The 13,031-nt window shown below is 30.2% G+C and overlaps 3 protein-coding genes across 3 annotated transcripts; 2 read left to right on the top strand and 1 right to left on the bottom strand.

The window, feature by feature from the left end:
• Window positions 1-2,125: 2,125 nt before the first annotated feature.
• LOC130440864 (beta-1,3-galactosyltransferase 5) lies at window positions 2,126-3,905 on the top strand. Its single transcript, XM_056774249.1, has one exon. The coding sequence runs from the start codon at window positions 2,412-2,414 to the stop codon at window positions 3,516-3,518; it is 1,107 nt and encodes a 368-aa protein (XP_056630227.1). The 5' UTR covers window positions 2,126-2,411; the 3' UTR covers window positions 3,519-3,905.
• Window positions 3,906-5,358: 1,453 nt separating this feature from the next.
• On the bottom strand, window positions 5,359-9,662 carry LOC130440863 (acid phosphatase type 7). The gene is made up of 6 exons (XM_056774248.1): window positions 8,647-9,662; window positions 8,278-8,486; window positions 7,153-7,250; window positions 6,970-7,097; window positions 6,584-6,917; window positions 5,359-6,345 (listed from the first exon to the last, which is right to left on the bottom strand). The coding sequence occupies exons 1-6, from the start codon at window positions 8,933-8,935 to the stop codon at window positions 6,057-6,059; spliced, it is 1,347 nt and encodes a 448-aa protein (XP_056630226.1). The 5' UTR covers window positions 8,936-9,662; the 3' UTR covers window positions 5,359-6,056.
• A 330-nt stretch (window positions 9,663-9,992) lies between these two features.
• Window positions 9,993-13,009, top strand: LOC130453444 (programmed cell death protein 2). Its single transcript, XM_056793201.1, has one exon. It carries the CDS (start codon window positions 10,077-10,079, stop codon window positions 11,115-11,117), a length of 1,041 nt encoding a protein of 346 aa, XP_056649179.1. The 5' UTR covers window positions 9,993-10,076; the 3' UTR covers window positions 11,118-13,009.
• Window positions 13,010-13,031: the final 22 nt, after the last annotated feature.

Below are 13,031 nucleotides of genomic sequence, written 5' to 3'. Positions count from 1 at the left end.
TCTCTTGTCCAAATTTGTTGCGATTTACCGCACATTTTGAGATGCAATCAGTACCGCATTATGTCTTTTCTTTAACATTTCTGACGTCGTCAACTCATTTGGTCGACCACTGCGGTGATATTCTCGGCGGGACATACGGTCTCGTTTAAACTCTGCTACCCAATATTTTACTGTTTATAACGAAGGAACAGTCTCACCCAGCGGAAAATCTAGTTCTACTTTTATATTTGTTGGGCTAAGGCCTTTCAAATGAAAGTATTGTATCAAATCACGATGATCAATTTTTTCCATGTTTACAAATTTACGGAAAATATTCACTATTGATGGTTGCCAAATACTAAACAACGTGGCGTCTCTAAACTTGAAACATATGCTGTATAAATTGTGTACATTCTAATACGGTGGTATTTTTTTAGCAACTACCGCCTTCTCTAGGTCAGACCAGGTACTTCTGCGACCATCCTTTGGTTTAATTTCAACTAACCAGCAGCACCATTAAAAATTCTAACTGTTGACAGATTTTCTATGACTCATTACATTAGTTGATAGGGGCGAAAATAAAAAATGTGTCCAGCTGTATACGACAAATAATAGTTCAAAAACCTTCCAGAATGGCGCTGGTGCAGTAAAGGGTATGGTTTGAATGTAACAATTGTAGATGAATTGAAGTATGCAAAATTAAAAAATTTAATATAATTTTTGACATAAGCGGTTTGTTATTGATATAATAATGTAGTAAATATAACCTAAAATAATTATTATAAACTTTATTCTCATACTAATATAGATTTACTCTTATTTAACACATTTCAACTAACATTATATATAATTATAATTAGAAAATGTTTGCTCAAACTTAAAATACGTGACTAGTTTTTTATTAACTGTAGAAATATGTTACAAAGATATCAATGTTAATCTCAGAAATATTTAAATAAGCACCACCAAAAAATTATCGCATCACTTTGATTTCTGATCATTGCAATAAAATAGAATCACCATGATTATTTATATGAATGTTTTCAGATAGTCTTCACTGTTTTCTGTATTTAAATTAATAAAACAGGCAGAAAGTGATTTAAAAGCGATGCTTTATATACAAGTTAGTGAAGGGAACTGAGAATTCGAAAAATATATTACACAATAATTCTTTTAAAACTAAATAAATTAAATTTAGTAACGTGTGTTGCATCCTCTAGCTCTTATTACATCACCATCAAATTTTCCCACCCAGTCATTAATACTTCTCGCAGTTGTTGAATGTTAGTTGGTATTAAATATGTGGGTTTCAGTCTTCTGTAATTATTCTCGCACACATGCTCAATAGGATTGTGGTCCAGGCTGCGTGCAGGGCAATTTAAAATTTAAGTATTCAGCCCTTGAAGATACTGGCTCTAAACTCTAAAATATCTGGAATGTACCTAGGGCCCCTCAATACAATAGACCCTCCTACTCTCCTCCAAAATTGTTTGAAGGTCTTTTGTTGCAAGGATTATACTTGTCACCACCTCTTCTATAAACGGGTATTCTCCGATCTGAAATATATGAACAAAATCTTGATTTGTCCGTACATTTCTCCAATTTTGAATATTCCATTTCGCATGTTACTGAGAATCTTAACCTAGCTACATGGTGTTCCCTGGTCAGTTAAGGAGCAGTCTCAGTTTCTCTGACTCTAATTCCATAATGTCTTAAAATATTTCTAGCAGTTTGGGAAATTTCTCTTGCAATTTGAGGTTCATCTAACTCTTGTTTAAGCTGTTTAGTTATTACATGCCTTCTTGAAGCTTGCAGTCTCAAAAATCTATTATCTGCTAGTGGAGTTGCCGATGGCCACCCCTGCACTGGCCTTCTAAAATATCATCTGGTGTCTCTTTCGATATATCGCAACTAGCCGGAATACAGTTCTCTAAGTACTATCTCAAATATATTTAATAATCGTGTTGATTTGATCATTTGTGGTGAATAAGCTGGTTTATACAAAATTATTTGTGGTGTCTGCTGACAATCGTTATGCAACCCAAAATACGTCCACTTCCAATGAATGTTGTTATAGAGTTGGGAGTATCATTTCTAAATTAACTGATGTGTTCAAAATTTTTTATCGTCGTGTATCATGGATTCGGTAAAAATTGTTTTCAATGTGAGATCACCTCGTCCCAAGATGTCTTATAACCGAGACTTACACTTTCAACTATTCCTAAAGAAATAATAAAATCTTCAATGAAACCATAACAAAGTTGTAAAATTGAAGAAACGGTTGATTTTCACCTGCTCCAACTCTATTTTGACATTACGTTTGTTTACACTTCACCAATCGAGTCGATTTAACCCAATTACTTTTTTACTAATGTAACTTTGGTGAATATAAGGATTTTAAGAAATTTGGAAGATGGGTTAACTAAAAAATAATGCTTTATTGTAAGGTAAAACTTCTTCTGGCTGCAGTTTCTATCTCTGTGTTGTTCACACTTCTATATTATATGAAAATAAATAATAATGAATTCAGTGTTGAAGTTACCGAGAAGAAATTTTTAGAGACAACCCAAACCCAAAAATATGAAAAGCTATATGAGGTAAACAACTTCCACTACATCTTGAGTCCAAATGGATGTGGAAATGACTCAAATATTGAGGCACTGATTATAGTTACATCATATTTTGGAAATGTAGAAACGAGAAGTGCCATGAGAAGAGCTTTTTCACAAGACGACCTTAAACAAATTAATTTAAAACGAGTATTTTTACTTGGTACAGCTCCACTTGATAAATATACTACCCAAGCTTCTATAGAAAATGAAAACCTTCGATTTGGTGATTTGGTACAAGGAAGTTTTGTTGAAGCATATAAAAACCTAACATACAAGCATACAATGGGTATTAAATGGGCATCAGAAAATTGCCGTTATGCTAATTATATTATAAAAATGGATGATGATACAGTCGTTAACATAGAACGCATACCTACTTTGTTGAAATCTTTAAAATTATCCAAAAAATCAAAGTATTTCATAGCTGGATATGTTTTAAGAAATATGGTGCCAATCAGAGAGCCTGCCAATAAGTGGTACGTTACAAAAGAAGAATATGAGTTATCTTACTACCCAACTTTTGTTTCTGGTTGGTTCTATATCACTACTCCAAAAACAGCAGAGCAACTTTATAAATTGAGTCAGAATACAAAATATTTTTGGATCGATGATACTTTTATAACTGGAATCCTAGCACAACAACTGCAAATAAAACATTTTGACATAAGTAAATATTTTGCTGTACACTCTGAATATATGGAATGTTGCTTAGATGATATTCGCAGCAAAAATTTGAACTGTGATGTAATAATTGGGCCAAATGGGGGAAACAATAATTTGTTTTATGAATTTAATAATGCTATCAGTATTTGCAATTTACATTTATGCAAAAATAGGACCAAACCTTTGGAAGACACATGTGTAGCCAAAAAAACTTTTCATTTAGGAAAAGGACAACCACTAGTAAAAACATACCAATTACATTGAGTCCTAAATGAAGATAGCACAAATACAGTATTACAACTCAATTAATCGTAATTCAACTATAGATAACATTACAAAAACTGAAATATATTTTTAAGGCATAATAATGAAATGTTATTGTTTCATTGCAGAAAATAATGTGGTTAGAATGATATATTTTCCTTTCAGTAACTAGCATTGAATTATTCAGATGAAAGTTTTCATCAATTGGTGTCTATTTTTTATAAAAAAATATTTAACTTAATTGCACAATATTTTTAAATGTTAATTATGGAGTAATTATATAGTATTTGAAATGTTGTGATGGCTAATATATATTTTATATTAAAATTTTATTTAGTTTTATACTTACTAATATTGTATATTTTTACAGTAATATATAGTTATATAACTTTTTTCAATTTGTTTCAAAAATTAACCAAACCTAGCATTTATTATATGCAAAATTTTATTAAGCTCTATTCTCGTAAAAATAAATATTTGATTTCATGTTGAAAAGAACCTAGAAAAGATTTTTTTCTAAAGAATATCAAAATAAAAAATATGGGAACAATAAAGTACCTACCTAAGACAGAATTTAGTTGGAAACATATTTTTTAAATCAGTCTAACGTATCTCGACAGTACTGATCATTTGCAGAGGAACAAAAAATATAAAAATTACATTAAGAACTGTTATATATTTTCTTTTGCAGCCTGGTAACTTTGAGAAACTCCCATATATGTAATATTGCTATATGGACAGTTCTTAAGGGAAAAAACGTCTCTACGTTACAGTGCCAACAGTATTCGTTTTTCTCTCTCGTTCGAGACTATCTAGACTGCGCATGCTTCATGCACGCAAAAGATGCGCAGAACTAACTGAAGCGCACGGAGGAGAGAGAGAACGATACACTATTTGTTTCACTTAGTCGAAACACCTTCCACTTATAGAAACTGTCTATATAGGAGTATTACATATATTAGGACCTCTACTTTCTTGATTTCTGTGTGGCATGTCTGCTTAAGGATAATTTTCAGATTATTCTGACTGGTGAACAGTCCGGATTACCTACACAATAGGTCAAAGGGTTAGCAAGGTAGATTCACGACCTTTGAGACCTAGGTCATCTAATTTTCAGATTAAACTGATTCTATTAAGCAATCCAAGAAAACAGCAATGTACCTCAAAATGGTGGCCGTGGGGTAAGCAGTCGACTTTCTCGTATGTACCAGTGTTAATTTTTTTTTTATTTTTTTCTGGTATTTGTGTTGTTTCATATTTTTTTCTGATTTAATGGTGTTAAGAAGACTTCATAGATACTTACAAATCTGTTTTAGTGATATTAATACAATGGAAACTGAGTATTTTTGCAATTCTTTTTAGGCAATCTGCAAGTAAGCATTCAAGCAATTCACAAAATTTAAAATATTTAGTTTTGTTAGAAATTGATTTCCACTGTAGCATTCAAGTTTATCAAACATGAGTGAGTAGTTTTTAAGGTTACAAAGTGATAACTCGGTAGCAGCTGTAAGGTACAAGGAGAAACATAAAGCTTCTGGTGAAGTTAACCAGTTTTCATTAGAAGAAAAGAGCTTCACCCTTCGTTTAACTTGTAACTCTTTAAAAAACCATTTCGCAATGAAACTAAAAATAATATAATAAAAAATTTACAGAAACCCAAAATGTCCGTTTGACTTTATTGACAACGTTGCCATAATTGCATTCCAAAATAGATACAGAGTATAGATTCGTGACAAGAATGCAACGTTGCCATATTCACGAAAAATTATGAACAAACACATACCTATCAACATTTGGTAGAGTTATCTAAATTTGGGAATCATGAAGGAAAATAGAAAAGAGCATTTGTATATATTTATTTTATCTACAGTTAGAATTTATTTTATACAGACAAAATTTTTGGTACGGCTTCAGAAATTATAGCAATACTTTTAATGCTTCAAAATTTCTGTAAGCTGTAAGCATTTAAAATATGGGAAAAGTCTTTCCTCATATAAATAAATCTTTAATTACATTTTAAAATATGTTACTGGACTTTATGGAGGAACAATTTTTCTTTTTCTGGTATTTTACTAGCTCTCTTATCCATAATAGTCTCTGTTTTGGTGAAAATAATAGTCACCATTGTTTGCTGATATCTACTTTAATAGCAAATAATCGCTTTGTAGTCGCTGCTGAAAACTTTAATAATGTCTACCTTATTTTTTTCAGTGTTACACAAATAAAAAAAAATAAAGTACAATAATTTTTCAACTTACTATCAGCTCTAGAAATTAATATACTCATTATGGACCACCTGGTTTAATCATAATGAGTGTTAATGAACCCTTACCAAAGAAGTATTTAAATGAAATTTTTTATGATAAACTTCCTTTAAAAATGATATAAAAATAAATTGTATTAACCATACAAAATTATAAATATGGTCACCTTTAAATAAGAATATGTTTCTATACAAAAATAAATAATTAAACCGAATTATGAACAAAAATTTATATCAATTCCCGTATGTTGCTATTTAATAATAAATTTATTCATTCATTGAGAATGCAGATATTTCAATCTCATCTTATCAATTTTGGCCCAATCCATTTTAGAATGAGGATAGAGCCCGTGTTTGTCTTTAACAATCCAAAACCAATCTATAATCTGACCGCTTTTGTCATCAGAAACCTGTTCCAAGTACATATGCGTTGAATTGTAAACCTTTAAACGTGTGTAACCGTAATCGCTACTTCTGAAAGCCGACCATTCTGGTAGTTGTTGTATGAAATGATCTCGTCCTTCCTTACAACCAGCAGAACCAGTAGTGAACTGAACGGGGGCCCTAAAAAAATATTAATTATTTTAAATAATTAGTAAATTTCAACAAGTTTCTTCTCTGGACTCTACTAATAAGAAATCCCCAGTTCAAATGGCACATTATTTCATCATCTTCCTTTCATGGTACTAATATTATCATATATCTTATCCCCTAGGACTTTTTAATAATCTAGTATAGTATAAATTTTCTGGAATATTACTAATTTGAATGTCTGTAGGTAAGATATAGAAAAAGTATGTACCCTGGATTAACATAAGGTTGTTCATAGCTCCCATTATATACAGTGTAATTATATACAGGCCAAAGTCTTTCATATGAATGTTCGTGAGCCCAAATAGCCAAATCTACTCCATAGTTGTAAAGTAAATCTTCAAGACCAAAAAAGTGCAGAAATGGTAATCCCACTCTTGTTATAGTCTCATGATGTGTACAATCGTCATGATCAGTATTTGAGCAATACATTGGTCTGTGTCCCATTACTATAATCCATGGTTGTTTTTCTCTGTTTTCTGGTAAATTTGCTTTTGCTAAGTCATCTTCTAACCACTGATATTGAAACACAAGAGGTTTGATTCCTATAAAAAGGATATTTGTAAACAGAACCAAAAGAAATATTTAAAACTGTACCATATTCCAAGAAATAGTAAACTTCAGTAGATATAGAAATAATGTGCATTGGGCCAATATCAATGCTGTACATGTAGGATTCTGATCCACCTGGCATTGAAAATCTAGCTCGATAGTTACTAAAATTACTGAAAAAGATAATATGTTCAATGATTTGTAATTTGAATTATTAAATATTCTTACTAGGCCTCTTCGTGATTTCCAGGACAAGTCATGTATGGTACATATGCTGCAATCGACTCAATTTGTCTCATGAACTCGTCGCCAATTTGAGCATTTTGCTGAAAATGTATGAAAATATGAAAAATAAATATTAAGTTAACTAATATCATCAACAAACGTGAAAGACTGATCTGAATTTTCCCATCAAGATGTTTAAAAACTTGTCAGTGAAATATTGTATGTAATGTTGAACTAACAATAATGATATAGATTAAGATTTATTGTACAATATATGAATTATAGCTATGAAAATATACCATAGTTTTCCAATTGCTGTTATATGTTGAAAACAATATAAACGAAATGAGAGATAAAAAAATATCTCAGAGTAAATATTAGACATAATGCCCCAACAGTAACTTTTTCTTCAGAAAATAAATTGTTTTTAGCTATATTCAAAATATATCATCTTCAAAAGGTACTGGGTCTTGTGACAAAATTTTTGGATAAAAGTACATCAGTTTAAATAGATATGAAAGCAAATATAATCTTTATAGTCTGTGTTTTCCAGTAATTTTCTGGACATCCTGTATATCATAGAAATTTTTTATTTCCCACATCAAATATAAAATTAACCAATAATTGAATGAGAGGTAAGGGAAAGCAAAATTGTGTTGTTTATCTAATTTTCCCTCTGTAAACTTAATGTTGATGTGCTGTAAATTATTAAAAATTGATAAAAAATAAATTAACATAGACAGGCTTTCTTTTGTTTGGAAATATAAACATGGATGTATCTAATCTCATGTTAATTTATCAGTCTGCTCAAGGTTTAAATAAAATAAAATATATTCTAATCACTAATACTTGAAAACCAGTGTGCTAATTTTGCTATAAATTAAATAAATATTTCCTTGATTCAATACAATTATTTTATTGATTGGTAGAACAACTAAATATTTTTTATACTTAATCATATAAAAAATTTTTGCCCCTTGGCATGCCAAAATTTATGTTTAATTTCAACATTTTGTATCATCACAAAAGAATGTAGATTCAAACTGGTTTGTACTTAGATGATAAAAGTTAATTTGTTGAGTAATGTTAATTACATATAATTATAAAATTATTGTGAAAGTGTCTTACTGAATCCATGTCGTATGCAAAATCTCCAACATGTAAAATGGCATCATATAAACCTCTTTGAGTCTCTTCTTGTAAACGTACCAGAGATTGAGCATTTTCATTACCTAGGTCTCCATATATTGCTAAATGTGGTTGCCAATCAGATGAATCTGGGGCAGTTTTGAAGTAAAATAAATTTGACCACCCCAAATCACTTCCACAATGATATTCTGCAATGTAAATTGCAAATTGCCGATTTATTTAATAATAAATAATCACTTTATAGGAAAAAATCATTCATAGAGCACCTTACTAATTTAATTCAATTATCTTTATAAAATTATATCACACTAAGTTACTTAAAAAATTAAATGTCATCATTATACTTACGATAAATACTATTTGGCGTTAAATCTTTTAATACAACCTTATGAATATATTGAGAATGCTTCTCAGAGCCCCCATCTATAAAAAGCGTCGAAGTTCCATTAGCAGTAAGGATTAAACCACCTATACCATATTCAACAACTGAATCTTGGGTTTTATTAAATGTAGACCAAGTTATTACAATTTCTTGTACATTTTGACCATACGCAATATGAATTTGTTCTGGTCGATAATAATCGATAGACGCGCTCAATTGTAAAACACAAACTAGAATAAATATTGTCTCCAACATTTCGAGAACTATGGATAAATTTAGTTACAATTGAAATTCGATAAATTAAAGTCTAAATAAATTGAATCTTCCTATAATGATAACCGCATATATGTTACTAAACAAACAATAAATCATTTTTATACAAATTTATTATCAGCAAATGATTAATATTTATACTGCTTATTTATAAATAGACCTAAATGACAAATCAACATATTGTTATCTCTATCACAATTATAAAAATCCAAAGAAGGAATTCCGAATACAAGGAAAGACGCAATTCATTTGATAAACTCTATTTTATTGAATAAACGACTAACAGTGCGTTCCACAAAACACGAGATTCACGACCACAGTATTTACCGTTCCGAGCGTTATAATCATTAATCAAGTAAAATGACTTGTTTATAAGTATTGAAACAAATTCTAAATATTGAAACAAATATTAACAAATAACCAGGGAAAAAAATAAAGAAAAATTGTTTAGAGAATATCAAGAATAAATGCCTAACAGTTGTTCCACTAACCCATGACTAAGCCTTACACAAGGGAAGACTATTTCCTTGTCTAAGCGCTAAGAACTCACAATACTCGCGACTACGGTCTTCCCCTTTTCACTTAATCCCAAGCATTATAATGGTAAACCAAGTGAAATAGATTATAGAACGTTCTAAGCATTAAGATAAATGTTAAAAGATGGCCACGAAAAAAAAATAAAGCGAAACTTTTTGAAGACTTTATAATTATTCTTCCTCGTTCTATTTAGTCCCAAACGCTACTCCTGTAAACTAAGTGGAATGGATCATCCATCGCTCTAAACATTAAGATAAAGATTAACAAATGGCCAGGGAGAAAAACAGAGCAAACGTTTTCAGAGAATTTCAATCGGTTGGGTTAGATTGTATAAACATCCTCTTCTACTAAAATATCTCTCATTGAATCAAATTATGAAATATTCACGGTTGCCATCTTTGTTGCTTTTAGTTTTGAACATTAGTCGCCGTGTGGAACGGCTAAAAGAGTATTGTGAACGTTAGTGGAACACACCTAAAATGCATGGTATGATGTCAACTGTCATTTATTATAAATATAACCTTATAATACCATTAAATTTTGGTTATAAGTTCAAACTAAAGCTTTAAATCTTTTATCGCATGAAATGGTTGAAGTCGACGTTGAACTTGGCTTTTTAGATAGTTGTGAATATTGGCAAGTGGAGAGTCGTTTATTCCCCAGTAAAGTAGGTGGAAAACCTGCATGGTTGAATTTGGAAAAATTACCTTCCGCTGAACAGTTGAAATGCAAGAAATGCCAAGAAACGATGATATTTTTGTGTCAGCTGTATGCTCCATTCGAAGAAGACAATCAACATTCATTCGAAGATTATCTTAATAATTTCCATCGCACTATATTTGTATTCATATGTCGGAACAGTTCTTGTTGTGAAAGAAATAATAGTGATAATGTGAAGGTATTACGAAGCAATTTACAAAGAAATAATAAATTTTATCCTTATGACCCCCCAGAAGACAAACCAGAACCTGACTTTTCTCTAAGTAAATGGGTGAACTTGTGTAATGTTTGTGGTTGTTTATCAGAAAAACAATGCAGTAAATGCAAAAAAGTCCATTACTGCAGTAGACACCACCAAATTCTGGACTGGAAAGAAGGACATAAGAAAGAATGTGCAAGTAAAATATCTACTTTGAGAACATCAAAAATCTTGTTTGATGAGTGGGAAATTATAACAGAGCCTGAAGAAATTAATCAATCACATACCACAGATGAAGAAGAGTTAAAAAAATTTGAACAATTAAAAATTGAAGGAAAGGCGGGATCAATGGTTGATACACCAGAATCTGATTTAGAAACTCATGCTGTGAGTGACAATGATAAATGTTTTTCCAAATTTCAGAAAAGAGTACAATATAATCCAGACCAGGTAGTTAGGTACAGAAGAGGTGGTCAACCATTGTGGATATCTGCAGATCCTGTCCCAGAAAAAATACCTGATTGTGAGGCTTGTAAAGGTCCTAGACAATTTGAATTTCAAATTATGCCACAGATGCTCTCTTATTTAAAAGAAGTAGATATTGATTGGGGAGTTTTAGCAGTGTACACTTGTAAAAATAGCTGTAGTGAAGACAGTGATTACAAAGAAGAATTTATATTTAAACAAGACGTAACACTAAGTACTTAATTCTTAAAAAATGATTTTCACAAGTATTTATGAGTTGTGGTTATGATATTTATACAAACATATACATATATCTTTAAAAGTGAAAGTATATGTGAGTAATCTATGATGAAAAATCTTTCAGGTCTTGAAGAGGAATTTTTAGGAGTTTAACAAAACTTGAACAAATTGAGTGAATGTGTGGAATCCATTTCCGGAACATTAAGAATAGTATAAATTCACAATCTTATAAAAGTTTTGGAGCAAGATAAATGAATGACATTGAATCATCTTAGTATAACTCCCATATATTCTAGACTGTATCTTTGTTGATTTTTGGAAGTGGTCCCCAGCTGTTCATAAAATATTGATATTTTTAATATTTTTGTTATTTTGCTCTTTTTTGTTGCCACACAAAGTTATGCAAATTTACAAAGAAAGCACGAAGGAAGGGAACCAAAAATTTTTTAATAATCTATAAAAATGGTTTAAACCATGATAATCAATTACTTTTTATATAAAATTATTCTGTTTTGTATATACTTTTTGGAAAAAATGAATTCTTGGAAAGAAATTTTTAGTAAAATTTTCAAAGACAAAGTGTTGAAATTTTGATTGTCAAACTTAGGCTCCATTTTTACCTGAAATGCACAGAAAAAATAAGCAAAATGAAAGAAAAATGATTGGAAATATTAATTATTCTATTTTTGTGACACTAGACCAACACTCACAATTACACTGTCTGACACACGTTTTGATAACCAAGTTATCAACTTCAGAGACTGAAGAAAGTTTATCTGTAACAGTGTAATTATGAGTGTTGGTGTAGTGGTAGTGTAAACAGTGTGTTCAGTATGAATATCACCAATGATTTCAAAAATTCCAATTCCAAATTTCTTTCTAACGATATTTAAGAAATTTGTGGTATTATTTGTGATAATTAACTGGTCTTCAGTCTCTGTTGTTAACTAAATATTCGTTAGGGTGTACTTGTTAGTGTACTAGTAATAAAAAGTGATAATGACAAAAATAATTGAAAAATTAAATATGATAGCAAAAAAGAACATTTCTTATAAAATATTTCAAAAAGTTACTAAATTTTATACAATTATAATATACAGAGTGTCTAGAAACTCTCCTGCTAAACATTTACTTGATACTAGATGTGATTTTATGTCAAACTAATCCCAGATTAAATTCTTCAGATATATCACTGTTTTCATTCTCTCGAAACGCCACTGTGCCATAGAACATTTAAATAGGATATGGTCATCATTGCCTCACTATCCCGTCGTGAAAATAAATTCCATAGCTGTTTACAATTGATGATATAATTGTGTAGTGCTTTTTGTTATGCGGTCCCCTCAAATCAGTAACCTTAAACATCTTTCTCATAATTTATTTTTTCCGTCTTACTGAGATATCTACAGTATTTAATCTCGGACCTATCTAATAGCGAATTCAAACAATAGCAAATTTTTTTAGATAACTTTGAAATGTAGTGCAAAAAAACTGATAGATAAACGTATTCACCAAATATATCTGTTGACATTCTCATATTATATGTGATAGTTTATATTTGGCAGGGCAGTTTCTGGGTGTGCATTGTATGTAAATGATGTACCTTTATTTAATTTTGTAATTTGATAATATAAAGTAATTTTTTTAAAGCATGCAATTGAAATTATAGTCACAAAAACATTATAAGGCAATAAATGTTTATTTCAACTTTTGTAGTTTGAAATTTTACAATATTTTCTTTTTTCCTATCACTAGTCCGAAAATTTTTTGTAGATAAACAGTGTATGTTGGCTTTTGATGAGAAAGAAATTTTGTACACATTCATTATCAATATTACTGTCCGGTTATTAATACAAATGAAACCAAAAGAACTATATGGGGAAAATAATAAATTAATCCGATCCAAGGTTTAAACTA

Source organism: Diorhabda sublineata, chromosome 2 (genome assembly GCF_026230105.1).
Source record: "Diorhabda sublineata isolate icDioSubl1.1 chromosome 2, icDioSubl1.1, whole genome shotgun sequence".
NCBI classification, from domain to species: Eukaryota; Metazoa; Arthropoda; class Insecta; order Coleoptera; family Chrysomelidae; genus Diorhabda; species Diorhabda sublineata.
The sequence above is the reverse complement of the archived record's forward strand: the minus strand, read 5'-3'. Positions and strand labels throughout refer to the sequence as shown.

Coding starts and splice junctions, on each gene's coding strand:
- LOC130440863 (XM_056774248.1), bottom strand. CDS start 8,935: ATGTTGGAGACAATATTTATTCTAGTTTGTGTTTTACAATTGAGCGCG. Junction 8,487..8,646: donor AACGCCAAATAGTATTTATC/GTAAGTATAATG, acceptor TTTACATTGCAG/AATATCATTGTGGAAGTGAT. Junction 6,346..6,583: donor CAACCTTATGTTAATCCAGG/GTACATACTTTT, acceptor ATATTTTTTTAG/GGCCCCCGTTCAGTTCACTA.
- LOC130440864 (XM_056774249.1), top strand. CDS start 2,412: ATGCTTTATTGTAAGGTAAAACTTCTTCTGGCTGCAGTTTCTATCTCT.
- LOC130453444 (XM_056793201.1), top strand. CDS start 10,077: ATGGTTGAAGTCGACGTTGAACTTGGCTTTTTAGATAGTTGTGAATAT.